The sequence below is a fragment of the Haemorhous mexicanus genome, chromosome 7 (assembly GCF_027477595.1).
Source record: "Haemorhous mexicanus isolate bHaeMex1 chromosome 7, bHaeMex1.pri, whole genome shotgun sequence".
NCBI lineage: Eukaryota > Metazoa > Chordata > Aves > Passeriformes > Fringillidae > Haemorhous > Haemorhous mexicanus.
The window spans coordinates 21,678,349-21,704,467 of NC_082347.1; the positions used below are offsets into that span (position 1 = coordinate 21,678,349).

Consider the following 26,119-nt stretch of genomic DNA (forward strand, 5'->3'; position numbering starts at 1 on the left):
ACTGTTGTAGTTTTTCACTGAACTACCAATAACACACACAGAGAAAGACTGGTGTTGAAAAATTACTGCCTGCTAAAATGGATTTAGTACAAACCAAAATGCATAGTATAAAAGAAAATTGATCACTACGTACAGAGTGCTATAAATGAACAGAGGGCTTTAGAGATAAACATTAACAGGGTTCCTACCCCTTAAGAGCATATAATTGAACTCAAATGGGATACTCTGAATGACAATTAAGGATTGTGAGAACGAGCAGAGACATTGTTATTGCAAAGATGGATATAGAAAGAAACAACAGAGACTTGCATACTCCCTGCTTGATTTCCTGCAAAAGCCATAATTTGCACACTGCTATTGTTCTGATGGCTGCATGGATTTGTCCAAAGGAAAGACTACATACCTTTAATTTAAAGGGTAACAACTGACTATTAGAATGATCAGGTTTGATATTTCTTTTATTAATACAGAACACTAACAGAAAATATAAAAATTCTGTAATCGATGCAGTTCACTGCCTAAAGTAAGGCATTATTTTTCATCCCAGAACAAATGAATGTAGTTATAGCATGCATTTTGTTCACCTTCTGGTTGTGATGGAACAGACTGAAAGCTGTTTGACACAGCCAAGGAGATCAATATAGATGAGAAGACAAATGACCACCAGCTGTGTAGAGTACATCACAGATGCAATACACAAAACCCAGAAGAGAACAATCAGAAATAAATGACGTGAAGTAGGAAATGGTCTCTGTCAAAAGACAATTTTAGAACAGTTCTTTTGAGGGTTCTGAGGCAATTCACACATTAATTCACAGAATGAAACTATCTGTGAACCTTAAGAAGTAAATAGGACAGCTCAGGATAGTCCCCTGTCACTGGCAACCATGTAAAGTTAAAAAAAGGAAAAAAAAAAAAAAAAAATCAAGTGCCAGGTGAGGTCTTAGGCACTCTAAAAGACAAGCTAAGAACATTTTAATGCAAATACTGCAGTTGAGAAAAATCAAGCAGATACTTTTTATAGTTTTGGTAAAAAGCTATTCCCTATTCCAGAATCCGTTCCGAATGCACCAGCACACAAAGAACTGAAAGGACAATCAGAGACTCTAATAAATTGCATAAAAAGTGATAAATTCAAAGTTTTCTTCAAGAGTTAAGATACTAGACTGGGAAGAAAACTCTGAGGGAGCAGATGTCCTTGCTTGTTAATGCACATGATGACCACTAAAGAGAAAGGTCTAAATACCTCAAGAAGAGGAAAAAGGTAAAGCACAGGTGAATGTAACACCATCAAACCAACACAGCAGGCCTCAGCACTGCAGTCAAGTTGTTTAAGAAGTACTTGAATAAAGGCTGTTTTGGTGATTGTTTGGGGCTCATTGCTTTGTTTTGGCTTTTTTGACAAACAGGCAGAAAACTTGAAATAAGCAGGCAAAAAGAGAAATACAGATACAGCAAGAGAAAATACTCCTTTTCCAGTAAAATCAGTTTCTACAACAATGTTTAGGTACCTACAGAGACAAAAGGTGATATACAAGTAACTGAAAATTTTTTAGCCATATAAGGAAATATTCTTAACCATTCATTAAGATGTTGAGTTTCAAATATCATTCCTTGACACAAGGGGAAAACCACCTATTTTTAAACATCCTCATTTCTTATCCATGATATCTGAGAAAAGGTGTCCACCCACATGTAACAATATCACAGTGCAGAAGAACAATCCAACCACTGAAAAGGAAAAAGAGCACTGCTGTAGGATCATCCAAAAATCTGAAGAGTTGTCACTTGTGACAAAAGGCAAAAAAATAAGGTGAAAGTTATGTATACTATTGTAAAACTTTGTTAATATATCTTTCTTTAATTGTGTGTAGATTTTCACACACTAACTTTTCTACCTAATATCCAAAAAAAAAAGGTATTGCAATTTTTTTTAATCTGGAAATGGAAAATAGATACATATGAAATAAACAAAAACTCATCAATAGTTATCATAAAGATAAATTAAGCTACAAATAGCATTCCATATTTTATCTGGCCCAACAAAATACCATCCAAAAAGGGTGGCAAGGAACAAATGAAACCCCATATGATTAGGCAGCTAATGCTTTCGCAGGGCACCTTCAGAAGCATTTCTTCTGTTAGTGATAGCTCATCTGTTAGAGCCTCTGGTTTAGTAACTAGGAATTAAACACCATGAGAGTCACATTTAACTGTACAGATGGGCAAAAGAAAGCTGTAAAGCAGCAGCAAGAATGCATTACTGAAACATGACACTGCAAGCAGCACAAGCAATGCTCCCAACTTCTGTAACACCATAACAGTCGGTGCAGCACCTAAACATCAAATCTCACTAGTGCTGTTGCTTTAAGCCTTTTCATCTAACATAGATCCTGAAATAATATAAAACTTGAGGAAAAGTTGGAGTGCTATTTTGACAGGATTTTCAGTAACTCATATTATACATAACAGAAAGTAGATGTTTAAGAAGAAGGGGCTTAGAGGTGCCACTATACCAATATTATTATTCATATATTTGAGAGAGGAAAACTGCATTTGGTCTGTGATTGCAGACTGCCTGATCTCACCACAGAATTTCAACCATAACCTGAACTATTTCCTTCAATGTAGAACTGCAGTGTACCCCATGAAAAAAGATTTGAAGCAGGTATGACCAATATCTTCTTTCAGTAAAATGCACTGACAAGCTGGTAGAAATTTGTGGATTAAAAGCCAGTTAATACACAAGAGTGACGAAAGCAACGCTGGCATTTGCAATGTTTTTGTTTATATTTGTTTCTTTTTGAAAAGAAAATTTGAAATATGAGCAAGTTTTCAATGAGTTTTACACAGAAAAATTGAAGAGAACACAATACTTCTGCTAGAAGCAAATCACTGAGACAAAGAAGTGCATTTAAATTAACCACTGAGAACAATATACACATTTAGAGGGATGGGTATTGAAATGTCAATTCCTTATGCTATTTAAACATGTAATAAAAGCAGGCTAAACATTTCAGCTTCATTCACAGAATCTGTTTTACAGCATGCCACATAAAGTGAATCTAAATCTATCTCTTAATTGTAGCAGATGCAAAATTAGTGAAAGCTTATCCTTTAGTTATTACAGGACTGCACTCATGTCCATAAATACTGGCTTCAAGTGACAGCTGTATTATACAAAATCCTCAGTTATAAGAATCCTGATAGAAGCCTCACTGCTTTTATTGGGTAATAAAATGCAAGTCACTCCAGTGGAACCATTAGAAGTAATTTTTTAATATGTCATTAACACTACCTCATAAACTAAATTGTTGATTTGAAAAGGGTACGAGATAAACAGCCCACATTTCCTGGTGGATAATTTACACCTAAGAATGCTGCAGTATAGTACTTTTACTTTTTATAAGGTGACTTTGCTCCTGTTCTTATGCCACACACACTGTATTGGAGGCATTTCTCAGGAAATTTAATTTCTAGAAGTAATGTAACACCCAGCATCGGCCAAGTGCTGAATTTCCCTGTAGTAGCTGTATTACTGATGATAGTACTCCACAGGACTACATATTTTCCACTTCTACACTGTGTTTTCCATCTGAAGATTAACATGATGCTGTTGTAATAAGATTTTATGTAAGCATACTTGCCAGCACACATTGTACCATTACTTTATACAGGTTTATAATACCTTTAGGTTTGAAAATACACTTGTTTCCCCCACTAAGTATAATTATTTTCCTCTTTTTTACTCTTTTCCAACAGTTTTTCAAGTTGTCTATAAACTCTTACAACTTAGTGGGAGATATATTTTCATGAAATTTTTTAATGTTTTTAACAAAACCAGAGTAAAGTCTCAATAGCTTGCATGGGCTAATTAAAAAAACACTTTAAAATATGGTATTTGCAAGACTTCTGCACAAATACCCAGACACAAACACAGGCAAACCTGTCTATTCCATGCATGCACATACACACACAACCAGAAGCTCCATTTAAACTTCTTAATTTTGAAGAACCTCCAACACTTTTTAAATTGTTTACTGAATATAAGAGTCCACTCAATGTAGTGAGTTAGAGAAATAATTTAGAACATTTATGTACTTGTTTAGTGCTGCTTCTGAATCTCTATTCCTGCCAACGTGCAGCTCTTCATTTGTACTGTGGCTATTTTAGTGCACTGTGTCTCAGCTAGGAGAGGCTTAATCACTTTAAATCATCTTCCCAGCTGGATACCAAAGACTTTTCACCTTCCTCATTAAAAAAAGTTTATTACACACCCATTTAATGCACACGGGTAAATGTGAATTAAATCTGCAAGTCTTCCTCTATTTGTCAATATTAATGTTGAGTTTAATACAAGGGGAAAAGATCCTATGAATAACTACGAATTCTGAAAACAAGCATAAAACTAAAATAGCTTTATATTGATGGAGAAAAGTGTTCCACTCAATATATATCTCTTAATTTTTATGTTCCAGATCTCACCATTTTGCGATTCTCACCATTAATATAGCTGATTATGGTAACTTAAAATATTTTTCCATCTTGCAATTAAGAAACTATTAAAGACTGGGACATGTTAATAACTCTCTCTCATTACCACATTAGAAATCATTATTGTCACCACACAGTATAATGTAATGCTGGATTAATATAGTGGAAAATTGCTAATCATATAATAACATTTCAATGTTTTTATTACATTAGCAAAACTGATTAGGAATAAAGTGCAAATAATAAATAAGACAATTTTACAAGCAAGGAGGAAATTACAAGCAAAATGACAGCCCTGAGAATGCTGCCATACCAAATAATATAAATATCAATTATGTTATGCTTCTGGCTAGAATTTAAAATACTTCAGAGTTGCTGATACACAGCACTTTTGGAAATTAAATCTATTCTTCTATGTCTTAAATAAAGCTAAAAACTGTTATGGCCTTTTCTAATTGCAATGGAATTTGCAACCAAATGGGAATTATTTTAAAGGTTGGAAACTATCTACAATTTTAACTTCTCTTAAATTGTACATATTTTTAAGCACTAAATTACAGCAAGAAAGTTAGCAGATAATTTCAAGTTTTGGTTAGGAAATAACTGCGCTATTTTAATAATTCCCTGTAGCATATTTAGATACTACACTTTTGACTTAGCATGCATGAAATGGAAAATGCCAACAGGATCCCATTTTTGTTAACATCCAAGTGGTTTTTTGTAAGAACTTTCAAGCAACCACAAACACTACTTTTAATTTAAAACATCCTTTTTGTAGCACGCAAGTTCCAAAAAGCATGATGAAATATTAGATTACAACACAGAAGCCTTTCCCTTTTATCAGGCTTCATCTTGAATACTCTCTCAAAGTATGGAAGATTTATTATAAATGGATTTATTAGTTATTTAAATATTCTGAACAGTGCATATTGCTTCAAAAGCAGTTAACAGCATATATTCAGATGCTTCTGCAATTTTTTTTTAAAATAAAGAATGCAAAACAATTGTAACACAACTTTCACTAATTCTAGCAAGTCTGCTGTAATGCAGCTCACAGAATTTGAACTTACCTGAATAAAGTATAATTAATCTGACTTAACCTAAATGTAACTTTAACATTTAAAGATAACAGGAAACTTTAGACCTTGATTCATTTCAGTAGATGTTTTTAGAAGTACTAAAAAGAAGAAAACATTGCAGCAAAGTGTTTAATTTTCTACCTCTCAGACAATAATACCAACCTAATGAAAGTGAAATTTTTGAATGCCCTTGCTTCCAGCCTGTCTGCTAGATTCATATTAAATTCCAGTACTAACTGACGTTGTTTCCACCGACGGTACACTTCACCATGTAGCCTCAGTCTCTGAGTCCAGACAGCTCTGGCACTCAGTTACTGTTAGAGGTTAACTCAAGCTCCGTGCAATGCCAATAGGCACTGTGTATTGTTCCCTGTTATTAAATGCCCTCTCTTCTCACTTGGTTTTAAATTAGAGAAGAAAGTGGATCATGAATCCAGTAGATTGGGAATTTCATTTAATTGTGCAGAAGGGTATCTTTATTTGACAAGACTTTTATCAAGACTGCTCATAATGAAAATGAGAGACAAAAGTCTCTCTCATCAGAGAGACAGACCTGAGCACATCCAAGAGTTTTGCTGCAGATCATGCAACACATAGAGGGATGGTGACTCTACCACCTCCCTGGGCAGACCATTCCAGAACTTTATCATGCTTTCAGTGAAAAACTTTTTCCTAATATCCAACCTCTATTTCTCTTAAGAACAGCTTAAGACTCTGGTGTCCTCTGGTTCTGACACTTGCTGCCTGGTGAAAGAGACCAACCCCCCCCTGACTACAGCCACCTTTCAGGGAGTTGCAGAGTGTGATAAGGTCACCTCTGAGCCTCCTTTTCTCCAGGCTAAACACCCCCAGCTCCCCCAGCTGTTCCTCACAGGCTTTGTGTTCCCAGCCCCTCACCAGCCTCGTTGCCTCCTCTGGATGTGCTCAAGTGTCTTGATGTCCTTCCCAAACTGAGGGGCCCAGAACTAGAAGAAGTGTAGTTTCTGCAGACTAGGATTACTTCCCTCATGAAAGACTCAAGTAATGCAACTAAATCCATATCTTACCAAGGTGGCTCATATTTTGTCATGGGGTTTTTACAGTTAATTCATTTTTATCTGAAGTACAATCTCAGAAAAACATTCCTCTGAAAAGAACGAGGTGATAATTCCTGAAATTCACAGGAACAAGGGAAGACTTGATTCTTACAAAACAGATTTGTAAACCAATCATTTTCTATTCTATTAACAAAAACAAGCACTTAAATTATTGATATAATACTTTTTTTGTGTCCTGAAAAAAAATCTTTTTTTATTTGTCTCAGTGGAAATTTAAGTGTCTACAGATTCTGCCTTGCTGTAATTCAAAAGCATTGCTTCAAAACCAGTTTACTCACATAATCACCAATATATCACTGTTTTAAAATTAGAAGTTTAATAGATACCTAAATTATTTTGTCATATAGAAGATAGGGTTTTCAACTTACACAAAGAAAATATTATACCATAAAAAGCCCAACACTCAAGTTGGACCAGGCATTAAAAGCCTGAGTTTACCAACAGAAGCAAAGGTATCCTAGCAGGATACCTTAACTGCATGGTGTCTAGGTAACACACCACATGCCATGAAAGATCAGTCAGAGATATGTAATTGTTACAACACCTAGACACACACACTGCACTGAAGACAGCAAGTTGGTACACACTGAAAAGCTGTTACTTGTGATTGCAGGATATTTTATTTCCTATTAAAGAAACATCAACAGTCTTGAAAGTGAAGAAAGCAACATATTTGAACAAAAACATCCATTTGTTTTGTTTCATTATCCAAAAAACCTAAACATATGAGTAGATGCAAGTTAAGCTGCTACTATGATTAAATAACTTTGCTCTAGCACCACAGACAACGTCAGTAAGGAGAAAGCTGAGCCCAAGCACATTTTTGAGAAATTTTACAGTATTGTGGATCAATCCCAATAGTAAATCTTTTTATTTCTACGTTGTTATTGGAAGTGTTTGAAAGAGAGGTTATTTCTACAGACAAAGCTGACTTTTCTCATCTAGTACTTCCCCCCTTGCAATCGTCTCCATGAGAAATTGATGGGTGCACATGCTACTTAATATACTGAGACACAGGTATAGAATGAGACTCTAAAAGGTCAAAGAAAAAGTAGGTGAAATAAAACTGCCTGACAGCATTCTACCAAGAGATACTCCACTTCCCCAGGAACAAATATTTTACCTCCTAGCACAACCACAGAGCTAAATGTTTCTAAAGGTTCAACAACAAAAACCAAAAGACAACCGAACACCCCCAACCCAAAAGTCTTTATTTTCCCCTTAGCTGCCTTTCAGTCCTGTCTGGACGCTTTACTATGTTTATCTTGCTTTTTTCTTGCATCTGTAGTTATTTTACTCCATAGAAAGCATTAAATAAAAACGGTTGTTATCGTAAGTAGCTAGTGAATAGCTACCATGGGTTTCAGTTACCACTGAAAGCTTAAAGGTGGTTCAGAAGATCTGAGGTCACAAATTTCCCTTGCAAGAAAATATCTGGAGGCTGATCATCAGAAAAAAGTCTAGGTGATGTTCCAAAATGATATAAAACTCTCATAAAATGTATTCCATTACACTGACTTGCCTTTTTTAGCCTCTGTTAGGATGCACACATTAGAGTTTATACCTATAAATGACCTCCTTCTGTCTCTCAACTTGATTATTTATTTCCAGTTGTTATTTTTAACAGCTCCTCTGTTCCTGTGGAGGACAGCTGTCATGGGAGAGGTAGAGCAGCGAGCTTTGATATTTAGCACCATGCTTGGTAGCCAGTTTCACTGTGTAATAGTGTGCAAAACTGTTGCTTGGACCTGAAGCTTTCAGTTGAACCTTAAGCTGCCATGTTCTGGACCAGAAAGCATTACCTTAAACCTTAGGTCTTTTCCAGGTATATGATTGTTAGTTAGAATAACAAGCATGCAAGTCTCAAATGTAAGATCTGTATGTGCCACAGTAACAGCACAGACTTGTAATCAATAAAAAGCAAATTTTAAAGGCTCTGTCCTAGACTGAAGATCTTAAGCTGTACATAATTTTTAACAAAGTGTGACATTTGAAGCACTAACTTCTAGCAAAGGCTTCATCTTTCCATTGCTATCAGTTCTACACCAAGTTCAGTCCAAATATATTGATTTTCATTAATGTTCAGATTCTTCAGAAGCCTTTGACGCTCCCTGCACTGACTTAAAGGAAATATACAATTATTTCATGTCTGCATACTGGCAATATTCGATAACCTCCTGGGGTTTCATGTGAAATCAAACTACCATGGAGAAGAAACCAGAAGTCTGAAAGACTCCATACAAGACAGCTCATGCAACAAAGATGTCACTTCTCATAATATGAAATTACCAGACTTACTGCTACTGACAGTAGCAGCAGCATTTGGATCCCTGAGCTGTGAAACAAACAAATAATGAACATGACTGTGGAAAAGTTGTTTCCACCTCTTCTTTTATTACACCTCAGATTATAACCCTGATATAAGCTCTGTTAAAATTCATGTTTACCCACATCCAAAGCCAAACTAATGAAAGAGCCAAGTGGAATAGCTCCACAAGAATGGCACAAGATGGGCATTTTTTGGAATTGTCCTTCAATACACTTCTAAAACAGATTCTTCAGAAGTGAAAAGCTATCATTCAATGAGAAAGATACAGAAGCATCAAGTGTTTCTCTTTTTAATCTTCCCTTACATCAAAATTATACTTCATACTTGTATGCTACATATATTACTATTGGGGGGGGGAAAAAAAAAAGCAGTCTCCTTGAAAGAGTGAGAGAGATGCAAATATCTACACTTCAAACATAACTCTATAGTACAGGCTGGATCCTACGTCTGGCAACGACACTCCCAAGCATACTCCAAAACCAAAGCAAAAAAGGAACAGTTTGGAACTGTTTATAAGGTACTCTTTCCATAAGGACAGTGGAGACTGCTGCTTGTTGACAGAATAAGCAGCACCTGACAAATTCTGTACTAAGAAAGAGCCATCAACTCCTCCCTAAGCAGAAAAACTTTCCATAAAAGAAAACTTTCTAGTAATGACATCTTGCCACTGCAGTCTGGGTCCCACTGTTTTAAGAGGAGGGGGATTTCTACTGTCTTGACAATAACCTGGAGTGGTTCCCTTGGAAAAAGGGAAGTTCCCTTCAGATGAGAACAAGGGAAGATTACAGACTCCTAAGAGGTACAGTGAGCTTGTACTAGAGGACAAATCCAAAGCAAACACTTGCTGAGATCTCAGGGTGAAGAGGAAATTGCACAGAATTTGTCCAGTGTCAGAAGCCATTTCAGTCCCTAGACTACAAAGCAAAACCATCAAAAAAGCCCTAAAAAGAACAGAACAGGGTGGGATTTATTTTAAAACTTTTTTATTTTGGCTGCCTCACCCATATAATTTTAAATTATAGCTTCAGAACTGGGAATATTTGGTGTTGTTTGCATGCTCACAACAAAAAAAGGCATGGAAAGAGATCATGCAAAGTGGAAGAGGTCACTTCTTATTAAGCCAGACACATTATAAAAGAGAACTTCAATGTCAGTGGTCAGAGAGTAATTCAGAGCATGAGTTAGAAAAACAATTTTATGTCTTTTTTGTGTCTTTGATGGAACAGATTTTTATTTTAATAGGCAAAAGCCTGCTTTCAGCTGACTAAAAGCATCTTAAAAACTAGACACTTTTCATAATGCTAATTAAATAAGAAAAATCTGACAAGAACCCAGGTCAGATGACTGTCAAATTCTTCCCCTCCTTCTAAACCTTCTAGAAAAGAAGAAACAATAACTAAAACTCATCTTGATATGACTAACAAAACAGTTTATCAATATGTCTCAAAGAATGGATAGGAAAAATTACAAGATTAAAAACATTACAAGAGTAAAAGAAAAACAGAGAACTCAAAATGACAATTAACTCCATCATGTTGCAATTAAAAAAAAAATCATCTCACACATGTTATTGCTTGCTTGACTTGGAACATACCCAACTACTATACCTGAACATGGGTAATAAAGCATGCCATGTCATTCTCCATTTTGTGAGGGAAGCTGCTTTGGAATTTAATTATTAATCTTTAAATGATTCTAAAATTTAACTTGGCCACAATATTTCACAAAAGCAAGCCTGGATGTCAGGCTTGTGCTGCCTCACTAATTGCTGCACTGAGCTTCTTTTATTTGCAAGAAAAGTATTAGGCTATTGACACATGGGTCTCTTGGAAATGTAGCTTCTGATGACCAGGACACAGTTACCTATTCTTACAAGTATCTTAATTCTCAGCATCTTCATACCTTTGAACTGTATATATGAGTTAAATAAAATACCACAAAAAATATCACATGGACAGAAACCTGCTTTTTTTTTCTATTTGCAAATATATTCTGAATTTGTGTGTACAGCTCAGATTTTAAAACAGAAACCTGCTTTATTTTTAGCAGGGCAGCTTTGAGTCATCTAGTCTACAATTCTAACACAGTTAGATTGTCACAGAAAATCACACTTAGTCTACTTCACAGCAGCATTCCCAGCATAAAGCTCAAATTTACATTATGTATGTAAATATAAAAACTGTCATTGCTACAGTTTTTTAAATCGTGTTAGTTCTTCTGAAAAAATTATATGTGTCATACCTAAATCCATTATCCAACTATACCAGAAACAGGGTAGCAGAAAGAGACAATTTTCCTTTGATTCCTGCCAACTTGCTTTATTTGTGACCCATCAGTCTCAGCTCATTCTAGATCTCTGTATCCTAGAACATGCTTAGTGGAAAACAAGGCATGCAGTTTCTTAACGAATTACTGCAAAGAATTTAAAAAGTAGCTAGAGCTTCATCAATAGCAATGGCAAAATTTAGTAAGTTCCCAGTTTAGAGGGCCAAGGCTTGTAATAAAAAAAATGACAAGGTTATGAACCTAACTAAATAGGCAGACAAATGCTTATTTGAGACTAATTATTTCAGAATAATTTATTTGGAAGAAAATCAAAACTTTTCTTGTACTGTAAAGCATGTAATTGTTTAAAAAATGCAATTAATGATACAATAATTAAGTATTAGATATAATAGTGGCATAGGTATATTTCTGCAGTGTTAATTTTTTTGCATTTCGTACATTTCCATTTAAAAAAGTTTTGAAAGTAATAGTTGGAAAAACTTCACAGTGACTTAAATAGGCAATCCCTCAAGACTTATAATCATGTGTTACCATCTTATGTCATTTATAAGATGGGAGTAGGGCAGATTGTTAGAAGCAGCAGTAGTTAGCAACTTTTCACAGCAATTTTAAAAGGTAATGCATATCACCATGTTATCAAGGTACCTGCATTTCATACATGATAACCATTACCAAAAATAATGTGGGGAACAGTTATCATAATTAGACTAAAGCTGAATCTTGGACTACCTCACAATTATCTTTAGGAATATTCCTAAATAAAGGATACAATAATCTGAGATCAAATTCCCTCCCACAACAGTGCAAAGGCCCATGCAGACCCAGCTGGACCCCAGTGAATGATGCAGATGAATTCCTGTAATGTGCATCCCCTAGGGAAGAGGAGCTGATTTCCTGGGTTCTCAGCTAGGTGACCAGCTCTGACTCATGAGAAGGAACAGATTTCCATGGCAGAGTTTAGGGGTGTTCAAGTAGCAGCCTACCAATCTCTTTCCCAGGAACCCTTGCTCTCATGCAGCAACAATTCACTGGCTCACGACACAGCTGCTGAGCTACCCTAGGTGACAGCCTGGTAAATTAAAATAAACCAGCACCTATGCTCTCTCAGTATTCCAGCCTGCAGGTTGCAGCAATTAAGCAGCTGTTACAGAATAAGCTGACCCATTTTGAGATCATAGATGAGAACTGCTGAGGCCACACAAAAGTCAGCTCTCTTCATCCGTCACACCCACTATAGTCTCTATTTGTACACAATGTTTTTTAAAAACTTGAAAAATGAATACTAACAATGTTAAACATTAATATCAACAAGTCTCCTTTTTCATTTAATAATTATCTCCTGTAAACTATGGAATTCATCCTATAGTCATGCAGAATTTACTCCACAAAAGATGCATGAAAAAGGCAGAAAATCTTAGCCAATCTTAAGATGACTTCCAGTGAGCTCTCAAAACTTGTTTTTAAAAACCAAAACCCATTTATTTTATTTACAAATGAAGAATATGAGATTGCTGATTTCAGGCTGTATTTTTAAAAGACAAGCTAACCAACTTAATTGATCTTACAGCTCACTTATACCACTACAAAGACAATAAAAAAAAGATGAATTCTTAGGGTTTACAAGTGTCAACACATTAATGCAACCATTGGCAGAACAAGAATAAATAATTTTATTGAATTAGTTTATTTGTCAGACTGTAATGTCAAGTAGAAGCTCAGTATAATTGGGTGTAGTCATTTCACTTCAGCAGGATCTCTAAAATTCACTCTGCTTATACTGATATGTATGTAATATAAAGTATGTCTTCCATATGTAAATACCATTCAATTCCACAAAGTCTGCATCTGACTCCTAAAGCTGCCTTAGTAAATCAGAGTAGTCGTCTTATAAGAAAAATGGAAAAAATAAAACTGTGTAGAAGCAAACAAGCTGAATACTTCAGACACTGTTCAGTTAGTCCAGTGAGGATAAAGAGTGAAATATAGATCCTTAGGAACAGGATCTTGCATAGCAAGGCAAAGGATGAAGAATGCAGCTATTACACATAAAGTTTTCTTCCTCACTATTGAAAACAACCCCTCAGTTAAAAGCAGAACACAAGCACAGCACTTGAAGTGAATAACAGCCAGCTTTCAGTACTTTATGGGTATAATACAGCAAAAAAACTAAGTGGAGCTGCTGCATATTTTTTTGTGCTTTAACAAATTCACACTATACAAGAGCCATATTTTTACCCTATAGGTCTTGTGACCATTTTGAATGGAACTCCAGAAACATGAGGTAAATTCTCTGGTACATTTTCTACTACCGTTGAGATGATAACAGGCCTAATCCATCCAAATATTATTTTGCAGCAAGAAAAATAAAACTGTGAAACTCAGTGCATATCAATGAGATGAAATTTTACAAAAGTTTTGTTTGTTTGTTTTACTAGACATACGTACCAATAACAAGATAACCTACAGGACTACTCTAATGTGTCAGGGTGTAAGTGAACTGCTAATGGAGTAGTCCAAGGATTAGACTTCTCTATGGGGAATTCATTGCATTATCCCATATCCTTTCTTTGAAGAAAGCAGCACATAATGCTAGTCACTGTAAAAGCCACTGAATCACAGTCTCTTCATGTGATTGACAATTTGTCCCTTTGAAATCATGCTCAGGATCCTAAAAAAAGCACTACTGTACCTCCTGACAAATCAGTCCTTACCCTCTGAGCACTGTTAATAAGCTTAAGTAAATTCCTATATTAAATTTCTATTCTGATAAACCACTATTACCTCCACCATATCCATAAGAAAGAGAAAGGTACACTAATATATTACAGGCCTACAATGTAAGGTAGCAGTAATCAAAAGCAGAAAATCAGACATACATCCTCTTGGACTGAGCAGAAATCATTGGAAGAGAGAAAAGAATGGTTTCAGGCAACAAACTTGGATACAACAAAAAAATGTATAAGGAATTTATACCAATATATTTAAACTTTCTGAGGGAAGGATTTCCAGGAACAGTACATTATAATACCTGCATGGAGTTCTTAGCTAGCAGCAAGATTGTCAATGTTTGTGTTAAGGGGAGGGAAAAAGTATACTTCCAACAGGAAGCATTCCAGAGCTGTGCAAGAAACCTCTCTAACTTGGCATTTCAGATTTCCAGGGCAATTAACTCCCCACTGTATCACATCACTTAACATTAATTAATTGCTAAAGATGTAGTTATGTAACTTATTGAGCTGCTAAGGATAAAACAGCTCCCGAGCTCCCAAGGCTTGAGTGGCATGCCAAATTAATATCAGTGAAGCACAGGGATTTACCCTCTCTTCTGAGATTGCCAAATCAAGCACTCATTCTCCTTCCAGTGTCAACCAGTGGGAGCAAGTCAAATAAATGTCAGTCAAGCCATCAGCCCACTGCTGCATGAAAGTTTTATGGGGCAAATGTTCTGATAAAGCCGCATTGTCATTCCGCACACAAAAACATCGGGGGGTTCACATCATGGCACCTTTGGAACCAGGTCCCCTTACTGTGGGTTACAGATTTTTGCTGAAAAAGAGAAATCCCAGCCTGCACTAATTACTGCATTGCCTAGAAACAGCTTAATTTTCAGGATAAGATAAATTAGGGAATGTGCTAATTAATATCACTCATATATAGCATGTCTTACAAGTTAAAGGTGGCATTGACTCAGGGAAAAACAGAAGCAAAAACCAATGAAGTTTGAGTTCCCTCATTTAGCATTCAGGTGGACATAGCTTAGAGACAGTCTAAATTCTTTCATTGCTTTTGAAAAATCCGAAGAAGTTTTTACGGCTTCAAAACAAGATGTGATCATAGCTAAAGAGACATATAAACTGAGTCAAGCAGCAGGCAGCTGAAATGCATACCCAGAAAGAACCAACTGCCACCACTGATATATAGTGCCTTCTGATTCCATGTGGGTGACTGATGTTTGATTACTCCAGAATACGGAAACAGTTTCTAATCATTGAAATAAATTACAATTTTGGATGGATGAACAGAGGCTGCATATGTACGCCAAAGCTCACTCAAACACACTGAAGAAGAGAGAGTTTCAAGGTTCTATCTGAATGGATTTAGCAGGAATGTCATGGTACAACTGCCTTTCTGTTTTTCTAAAACATGTCACATCCAAAATCACTTTGAAGATCATCTTCCTACAATGCTATTGATGTTGCTGGCCAGGAGCAAGACCTGAAAAAACAAGTGAATATGATTCTGGTACATCAGATAGACAAGTCCATGGGAGGAGCAGTGAATGACTCAATTCCACACCAAAGTGATGCACATAAGGACATTTGTCTTTCACTGCTTAACAGTTACCATCTAACAAAGTCTGTTCTCAAAGTGACAATGGTGTAACTGGAACTCTCTCATTTTCAAGAGGGCAGATTTAGGGACCTGGCATTGCAGAATCTGAAAAACAAAGAGCCACAGGCTCTTTGGACCTTTACTTTCTGACCATCCTGATATTGGATGAAATTATATTCCCAGGTCTACAAATAGGCACTGTCATACACAGCTACTTTCCAGTGTACAGAAAAAAGCCTCACTATTAGCAGCCTCAAAAGGTCAGGTCCTCCAGTCCACTGCTGCATCTTGCATCATCTGATCCATAACCACATAAACAATGGATGAGCTCCCTTCACAAGCCCAAAAAATGCTTGACAAGTTCCCAGTTTTGTAATCTGGAGGGATATTTGCTTACATTTTTGCAGAGTTTGTCATTAGGATGAAAAGGCTTTGTTGCTTTTTTTGAAATGTCCATGTAGCTCTGAATAAGGCTCTGAAAATCATCTCAGCTACAGCTGAGTAAAAAGGTCTGGCAAGGTCTTCTCTCTAAGATGTTCCAATAAAATCTAGGCAACTCTCAAATGTTACAAAATTTCTCTGACATCTGTACTGATCAGTTTAAGCATTACACCAGTTTCCCAAGCTGCATGTTTTAATTCTGATGAGGAAAGGCTGTCTGCTCTGTAACAAGCAGGGACACATCACTGTGGTGTTTGACACAGACTGATTCGGAAACACTTATGAGTGACACAATGTGCTTGAGAGAATAAGTAGCTCAGGAAACTGATGTCACTGGCATGTGGTACTGCCTGCTGTGACACTATCAACAGGACATCATCTCTACCATAGTGGGAATAGCCACTGCTGTATTTCCAGAGAGACAAACTTAAATGACTGTTTTTGTTAGCTCTGAGGCATGTTTTGCTACTCCTTCAGCACATACACATCTCACTGATTAGGACTGATCACAAAGAGCATTGAGGACAAGCATTTAAGAAATCCACTTAACTGACTAGTAGCATTTAAATTTTAGTAAGATATAAATAAGAAAAAATTAGCTCTAAGTCCCAGCTCTTTGTCTGGTTTATGTGCTTTTACATGTACCAGGTTTGAGAAGCAGGTATGTGCACTTGCAGGACAGCACATGGCACTGACAGCAGACCACACTGAGAACGCTACCCCAGCATGGCAGAAGCATGTGAGACCTGGCATAGAAAGAAACACACACCTCAGGATTTTTTTTCTGAAGAGAGGGTAAGGTTATTATCCCTATTATTAAACCATACCAAACAGAAAATCGTTTAGAGACCTTTTTTGTACTTTTTCTTAAAAGCTGGATTAAACCACTGAAAATATTGGAAACACATGTTTGATGGGGCCACCAAGCCCATATGAGCAGAGCTGCCTAAGGAATGAAAATGAAGCTGCTGAAGGAATATCAAGCGTATGGCCAAAACTAACTCTGAGGAATTTAACATTCCGGTCCAAATGGTTCAGAAAGCAAAAAACCCACCTCTCTGAGCAAAAAAAAAAAAAAATTACCTATTCCCTTTTGGTCATAAAGATAAGGAGCTAAATGTTCTTTGCTTCACTAAATAGGAAGAAAAAGTTGTTTGGGGGACTCGCTTACACTTTCTTGGAGTGATAGTCCAGAAACAGTATTTGGAGAAAGCTATTCATTGTGTAAGTGATTTTAAGCACACAATTAAGCAGATCACTTGTAGTCAATGGCATGATTGATTTCATTAAAAAATCACAGCGCCTGCAAAGTTGAGTCAACATGAAAAAAACAGAGTATGCTTGGGGTGACCCCTCTGATAGCCTTTCCATTATCTCCATGCCAGTTATCATGTTCAATACATTTTGAAGCCTGCTCCTGAGCCAAATCTTGTCTCCTGCTATGCCTCAGTCTAATCTACTGCAGAGAAGTAATCCAGAAATTTTCACAAGTGAGGAAAAGATTAAATTCACTTATCACCATCACTTATATGGTCATTTATACAGAATGACAACAGAGTGAGGAGGAAACCACTAAAGGACTGATGGATCCCTGTGTAACGGGTCTTGTAGATTACATTCAGTAAGTACTGAATCTTGTAGATTCAGTAAGTACTGTTTAACCAAGGGTACTTCTTGGCAAATAGGTATAAACTTGATTTTAAAAGCACGGAATCAGTCGCAATGAAGCTGCTTAGATGTTTACAAGATTACAGCTCATATTGTTTATAAAATGCAGCTTTGTACCTGCAAGTATTCTTCATAGATAAATTTTTAATTTTACATATTATTTTTGGATTAAGTATTAAGTGACCCAGTAGACAGATGTGCTTAATATAAATCCAAGGTTTGGCTAATTATGCACATAAGTAGTAAAAATTTAAAATACTTCTAAGCATTTAGAGCATACCACTTTTTATAAACAAGCATGAATCTGTTCATTTTTCTAAAAGCCAAATTCTCATACTTATGAGTTCATTAGAATGCTAAAACGCACAATCCCTTTAAATTAACAGAACAAGTTAATCATAATGGAAGAATGAAAATTTGGATTAATTTACAAGTGCTTGAAATAGAGGCTGATATTCAGAAAAGTGCCATACTTCCCTGATGTGAATTCAAAAGTTCAACATAATTTAGCATATTATTCTCTCAATGTTATCCCTCATTAAAAAGTCATTCCAATCAACATTTTATTTACTCTTAATAAAGATGTACTCCTGCTTAAAGCCAAACTTCTTAAAAGTATCTAATGACAGAATGTAGGCTTTTCCCAAAAAGGTTGCACAGCTCCAAAATTGAAAGGTTACAATTAGATGGCAAGAAGTAATGTGGAAAGAAAAGGGGAGTTATGATGCTTTTGTCAGGTGTCATTACACAAACATTATTGCGAATTCCCAAGAGTTATCTATATGAAAGCTTCCCAAAAATTCTATTTTACATTTTTCCCTTTTCCTGCCAGTCCTACCAATTCAAGTTGAAATGTGTCAAGCTACATTCTTCCAAGCTCACATTGCATCAGCAGTAATAAAACTTGCGTAATGAGAATTTCACAATTCTACCAAGGATTAATAAACAATAGAATACAGGATTCTCTAGCTGCTAAGTTAGATTCACAGCAACACTAGAATTGCTAGAATAAAAATAAGCTACTAAGAAATAGGACAAAAACCAGGAGCACCCATTTTGACAATGAAGATTGCGGCATTCTTTATAAGTACTTCCAGAAAAACAAGAATGAAAATGTGCTGTTTGTATCCAAGGTCGTGTAGTTTAAAATCTAAGTTTTAAAATTCTATCAAGTTGAACTTGAAATCCAGCACTCGTGTTAGAAAGATAAAACTTCAAAGACTATTTCTTGCAGTTCTAACCTCAGCACTCCAAAAGCAAAAGAAATGCTGATAAAAATCATGCAAATACAGCCTGGTCAGCAATACTTGCCCTCTCTGCACGTGTAAGCTATTTGCTTTACATACTTTAAAGTCATGAGCCCTATTAAAAGACTCAGAATTTTTTTTTCCTTTCCAGATCAATGTCTGTTGTTAGATGGGCACAGGCTTAACTAAAATTACGGAAGGAAGCTGAGTAGTAGTAAAACACTGTCTCTAAGAATCTGAATTTAGTTTGTTGGCAGAACCCTAGAACAATACATTATTTATGAACTGCATGCAGTTACATGTATGCATATTTTATAGATTTAATATAATGGATCCAATCATCTGGAGAGATTGCAAGAGCTCAGATTAAAGCAAGATGTCACATATCATATTAAATATAAAGCCAAAATTTAATGAGACAAGTAAAGGTCAGAGAAGCACACTGCAGTTTCAATTTGATACCCCTACGCTTCTTGTTCTTAAGCATGCATCACAACTTCAAACATACAGCAAAACTAAATGTTCGTATAAAGGGATCATTCTAATGCCAAGCAAACAAGAAAGTCAAACTTTGGTTTCTATTCCAGAAATGAAAGGATTGCAATTCTGTCATCCTCTCTAGTCCTCATTTTCCAAAGTATTATCAAGCAATTTTTAGTGACTGATGCCTGATCAATTGAAACTTGATCCAGCAAAGTTATCAACATGTCTTATTGGTGGGTTAAGAAAAAAACACCAGTCCAACAACTGTGTCTAATAGTAATATAGCACCTTTAGAAGCACATTAAATGCATTTCACTGAATATCTGGATTCCATCCATTTTCTGAATTGTATTGCAGTCAGGAAAGCCCTTTGTTATTCTTTTACCCTCTTCCAGTTGTTTAGTTGTTTACATTCTGTCCCTATTTTTCCTCTGAGTACTCAAGTCTCAAACAAAAAGATGCTTCAATAAGACTTGTGTTTAAGGCCTTTTAAGTACTCAATCTGTCATAGTTAACCATGTTTATTTTGCAGGTGAACAAATTTACATGCAAGAAGGATTAGAGTTGACAAGGAAAGCAGATTGGTAAGGAAGTAACAAGAACGGGACAGTGAGGGAATACAGAATCAGAGCCACATTGGGATTTTTATACTGTTTTTCTCTTTCCATATTACTTATTAAATTTTCTCTGTTTTGTAATTTCTCTCACATTCTGTCTTCACTTTCTTCACTTCTTTTTGTCACCATTACTCTCCTAATATGAATTAGTATTTCTGAAGCATAATTTGCTGTTAATTTAATCTCATTAAGGAATGACTGAACTGTTGTCTCATTTATTTTATTTTTTTCCACTTTTATGCCTGCTACTGTCATTTCTGGAATATATCAATCACTTCCCCCCTGCCCCCTTTCATATCATGAGTCAAACCATGATAATAATGATTCCCTAACTCTTTCCAGGATCAGTTCAAACTTAATCATAATGAGCTTTAGCAGTGCCCTTCAATACTTTCACATTATTCTTGGTATTCCCTTTCACCATTTACAGGTATTTTTAAGAAATATTATGGTACTTATAAAAATGCTTATATAACACACTTTTGAAGGGTGTGATATTTCTGAGTTTCTGCCCCTTTGTCATTTATCTTCCATGCTCTCAATGTTTACTCCAATAGTCTTCTGTATTTCTTCTGCAACAGAGGAATTTTTCCTTTGCTCTTTCCTTTCCTTTTAAAGAGCTTTCCCTCTAATGTGTGATATGATTCTGCTTCCACATTTCATTTCCTGGAAATACGTCTTCTTCATTGTACCTTAGAAGCATTTCTACAAAAAAAAAACCACCTTTGCTATTGTCCCTCATATGTCCAGACCTTTCTCTTTCTGACCCTGCTGAGATACCCTCTCCACAAAATGTCTGCTTTGGGCAGTCAACAGGGCCAACCTTCAGCTTTCTGATTTTCACAATGCTCTCCAACTATTGTTCAGTCCTGCAGAGTGCCACACACTCTCCTGCTCTGCTGCAAGACAACACTGAAGAAATACAGAGATTGCCTTTCGTACCTTACCAGCCAAATTCCTCCTTCACGGCTGTACTTCACATCTTTCCTTTCTGTTAACATGCTGGAAAAAAATAAAACCTAACTCTGTTCTTCACAGCTTAACTGCAATTCTGGTTAATTCTTTGTAAACTTCTAAAATCTTCACTTCCTTTATAGTTTATGCTGATTTAAATTTTAGTTCCAAAACCCACAATTTAAGCTTCATTTTCTTCCCAGTTTTCTTCGTAATTCCAAACTTCTTCCTATTGGCTCTTTCTATGATTACCATCTCAAATTTTTCACACATGACAAATACAATATTTCTAAGACTTTTTCCTTTTTTTTCTTAAAGAAATTTGCTTACCCTGCTCAGAAACAGAGAGAGAGAACATTTATCAAGTAGATGATACTACCTTTGCAGGTACAAAGGAAATATCCAAAATATATGAGGACATATAACAGATGATGATGTGTTCATGCATCATGAGCAGATGATCACCAGATGATCACCATACACCATGTAAGCAAGCGTCTGACAGGTTCATTTTCTCTTTTTAAACACATTATACACTCTAGAGTTTCTCCACCCATTGCCTTTGGCTATTTTTGTTTCAACATAGTGTAGCTTTCCTGACCTTTAAAGAGGGTCTATCTATCTGAAACAAACAATTCCATAACCTTGAGCTGCTTCCTAAGTTCTTCCTTTTTTTAAAAATTTAATTTTTTTTTTTTTGCACTTTTCCTATTACACTCTTCTTTCCACTAAGAACTCAACTTTTAGAAAAGCAATTTGTCAGACTTCAGGGCCCATTTGTTCATTTCCAACCATTTGACTCTGTAGCATTTCATTGTAGTCAGGCTTCCAAGGATGCCTTTCTTTAACATCTCATTATTTCTGACCAACTTTTAAATAGTTGGAACAAACTCTTTTAGGTTTTAGCTCTCATTTTATAGCACACTTGTTCAAGTTTTTCCCATAATGTTGAGCAATTAGTAAGAGCTGTATTTTTAGGATTTCTTCCCTGCATCTTCTCACAGAGAATCCACATTCACTCCAAGTGAGGCTACCTTAGCACTCTGAAATTATTTATTGGTCCTTTACTTCTCAGCCATCAGGATAAGCCTCCTAAAATAGTGTTTCTCTCTCCCATTATTCTTTCTCCCATTACTTTCAACAAATTAATATATATTTAAGTTGGCTCTCTCTAAGGTTACTTACACACTCATTCTCTCCAATAAGCCGAAGAATATTGCTGCAAAAACTCTTCCAGAATTTCTAATTTAATTTTTGGTTTACATTTCAACTACTTTTTTCCTATCCTTCCAAATTTTTTTTTTCTTCTGCTAAAGCTTACAGAATAACAGCTTCTTTCAAGATTTCCAGAATTCACTTTTTTCCCTCTCTCTCACTCTCCCATCTCTCTTTTTAAAGACTTTAAGTGATGTTATGTTATTCATGCACAACTGTTTAAGTTTCAATCGTATTTAAAACAGAAACCAGGAGATGACAAACCTTCTGGAGACAAATACAATTCCAGATGGCAACTGGAGCTGAATGAGGCTCCCAGCTCTGAGCCAAGATAAAGGAAAAGTTCACTGACAAAACCTGATCAGTGTAAGAAAGGCACATTGACACAGAAATACCTACATTTCACTGATTTTCATTTCAGCTATTTCCTTGACTCTATATGGATTCTGTGTACTTCATAGTATAATTATTGAGCAATACCTGGTCTGATAGAATAATGACAGTTAAAGAATGAAACATAGTTTACTAATAAGTTAGCCAATGCCACAGAGGTCACTTCAAGAAGAAATGGAATTAAAATCCTGGGCTCTTTGAACACTTCAAAGTTTAGAAACTCAGAGTCTATCACATACATTTGCTTCTAAACCTCCCCAAATTAAATGCAGGAACAGAAGAATAATTTCATGTCTCTCAACTAATAAACAGCTCCAGAACTCTCTCCAAAAGATTCACCTCTAATCAGCTCTCATGAAAAGGTACCACCGCTACACCAGATTCATAGGTTAAGCACTAAAGATATCTAACAGAAAAATATTCCAGTAACTTGAGCTCCATTGATCAAGAGATGTTTTCAAAAATGACAGAAGCAAAAAATTGTCTTGACCCCATGGTTAAAAAAAAAAAAAGCTCAGTACACAGACTGTATTTTAAAAACATAACCACTTCATATAGACAATGCTATATACATTAAAACATATGCAACATTTTTTTAAAATCCAAAATATTTTCAAGACATTTGGGGTTTCTGAAAATGAAAACTTTAGTAAGTAAGCAACAACTGTTTTATAGAAAGAAGCAGTAATTATGACAATAATTTTTTCCTTTTTATGGAGGTGGCAAAGGGGGGAGCAACCTTTATTATAGTATAATTTTATTTCTTCCAAATGTGCATTTAATGCTATCTGGCAGTCAGTTTTAACTATATAGGGAACCTCAAAGTTAATATGCCAGGATCATTAACAAGAAGATAATAAGTGCCACTTGCATATTTTTTAATAGAATTTTAAGATCTCTTATAATATGAAAATATGCACACAGGTATATGCTTGAAAGTGTTGTGATGAAAAGCATACTTTAGTTATAGAAAACCTAACACACCTGAAACTAAATTCAGCAATACTATTGTTCATCACACCCATAGCCAGAAACATTCCCATTCTATAAAAGAAAGTTTTATGTTTCAGTCTTTTATGGACAAACTTTGAAGTTCTTACGGGATAAATATGGTTAGAATCACAGAACTGTGCAGACTAGACAGGACCTCTGCAGTTCTCCTGTCCAACACACCAAACAAAGCAGAGATAGCCTCAAATTCAGATTTGCCTGACCAAAGGACTCATCCTGGTACATTATGAAAACCCCCTAACACAGAGACTGAACAACTTCACTGTTTAACCACTGTCACTGTGACTTTTCCCAGTATAAGATTGCAACCTGCAGCTAGTGACTTGGTCCTCACCTCTTCTCCTCCTAGCATACATCTTTGATGAAAGCTTTTCACTCTTGGTACACTGGAGGTGTAGCTATAACCTTTGCAGAACACTTGTGAAAAGACTAAAGAGCACAGCTACAAAACAAGTCACATACAACACTACCAGCTGAGCAACAGAATCACGAGTAGCCACTCTGCAGTGCTCATGATGAAACAGACAACACAGAGCAGATTCAAACACAACACTTGAAATAATGAATAAATCTTTGCTACGGAAGAACAAACCTGGGCCACTTTAACGGAATTTTGAGTGGAACCACCAGCATGATATTCTACTTTGAACTTTTTCACAAGTTCCTCAAATCTGTTAAGAAAAAATAGAGAAAAAAGTTAAACTCTGCACTTTTTTTTTCCAAAACAAGTCATGAAGATTAGAAGTAGATGACTTCACATTACTTGAAAACAAGAAATTCACATAGATCAACTGTTACACATAATGCAAGCAGGAAACATTCATTTAGAGTTTGTCCAAATCACAATAAAAAGTATGACATCAAACTGAACTCTTCACCTAAAAGTTGCGAGTGGACTAAACAACCGGGGGAAAAAAATTATCTGGAGCATAAGCACAACTGCAAACTGTTAGAACTGAACTGTTAGATTGGCAAAATGAAGAAAAATTACATAAATGAAGATATCCAGATGCTTATTCCACCTCATTAAATTTTATATTCTGTTTCTAGCTTAAGAGAGAAGACTGGGGAGATCTGGTGCCTAGTTCAAAATTAACTTAACCCAAACAATAGTGCTATATTTTAAGATTTCATATGAAATAGTACATTTTGACAGGTGAAGAACTTTGATGAACAAATCCAGCAGCATGTGAGAAAATTTGATAACAGAAAAGGTGTCTCCAGGTGAACTTTCAAACCCTTCAAGCCATCCTACTATGAAAATATAGAATTCTCTGTCAACATTCAGTAGGTTTGAATACTAAAACAAATATTTGAACTTTTAACAGAAGTATCTACCCTGATATTTCAGATCAAAATTTCTGGTTAAGACCCAGTGACTGTAAGGCACTGTTCATTGTGTAGTATCTGTGTTACAGCTCTGAGTAGAAGATACAACCACTCAAAAAACACTCTCCTGTCTGGTCACAGGCTCTAGAAAAGGGAACAGGAATGAGGGAGTAATGAAGTCTGCAGGGAGGCTATGCACAAATACTGCCTTATGACTTTAAATTCCAAGCACACTTCAAAATGAGTGGATAAAACAGCAGGATTAGCAACTTCACAAGATGTCAGACTCAGAAGTACTCCTGCAAGCCAGTCAAAATGTTTACTGTAAACTTTGCAGATATGAGGTTCAAAATTACCTCCATTACCCTAATTTTAATAGCTTGTATTTGCCTTTAATGCCTATTAACTTTGCCTTCAACAACTGAAGCTCGCCCAGTCAGATGTATTCCAATTTATTTCCTTGTGTTTACCTTTAGCATCGCTTTAAGGAGTGACACATCTTTATTTCAATCACAGTGCAAGCTGAATGCTATCTACCAACCCCACCCTTTCCTCCTCACAACTCCAATCTTCTTACATTATGTGAACAACAGCTTTGGGGATAGATTTGTCAAATAGTGACTTGTTTGTTTAAAAGGTTTTTACTTTCAATACCATCTTATTAATAAGAGCATTTTTCTTTTTACAGTACTTTCCATTTAAAGTGTTTGAATAATGAGCTACTTACCCCTAGTGAACTACCAATGGGCAGACAATTAGAAAGAATCAAGAACTAAATTACTACATATGCTTTTCACAGCTATCCACACTACTAATTATCCACCAGTTCTAAGTCAAGCAATTGAAACCTCAAACGATAGCAAGTAGCTGAAAGTGGGAAAAAATAACAAAACCCAACAGGTCTCTTAACAATTGCTTTTCAAGCAAGACAAACCATTATGAACCAATTAAGTATTTTGGCAATATTTTTTCTTTAATTTAATTGACATTTTGCCTTTTCACTCGATTTGAGTATGTACTATGCAAGTCACATGGTTATTTTTGTACTCTTGTATATCTATAAGCATGCAAGTTGATATTTTAATTCTTTTACCTAAAGGAAATACAAGTAGTTGCCATGTCCACATTATTTAATGGCATGTTG

The 26,119-nt window shown here is 35.7% G+C and overlaps 1 protein-coding gene across 2 annotated transcripts in view; it reads right to left on the reverse strand.

Moving 5' to 3' along the window:
- ADK (adenosine kinase) overlaps nt 1-26,119 on the reverse strand; it is a 270,420-nt gene that overhangs the window by 174,861 nt on the left and 69,440 nt on the right. For both annotated transcript variants that reach the window (XM_059851341.1, XM_059851342.1), the window contains exon 4: nt 24,239-24,317. In XM_059851341.1, coding sequence (XP_059707324.1) covers nt 24,239-24,317 — 79 coding nt within the window. The remainder of the gene's footprint in view (nt 1-24,238; nt 24,318-26,119) is intronic.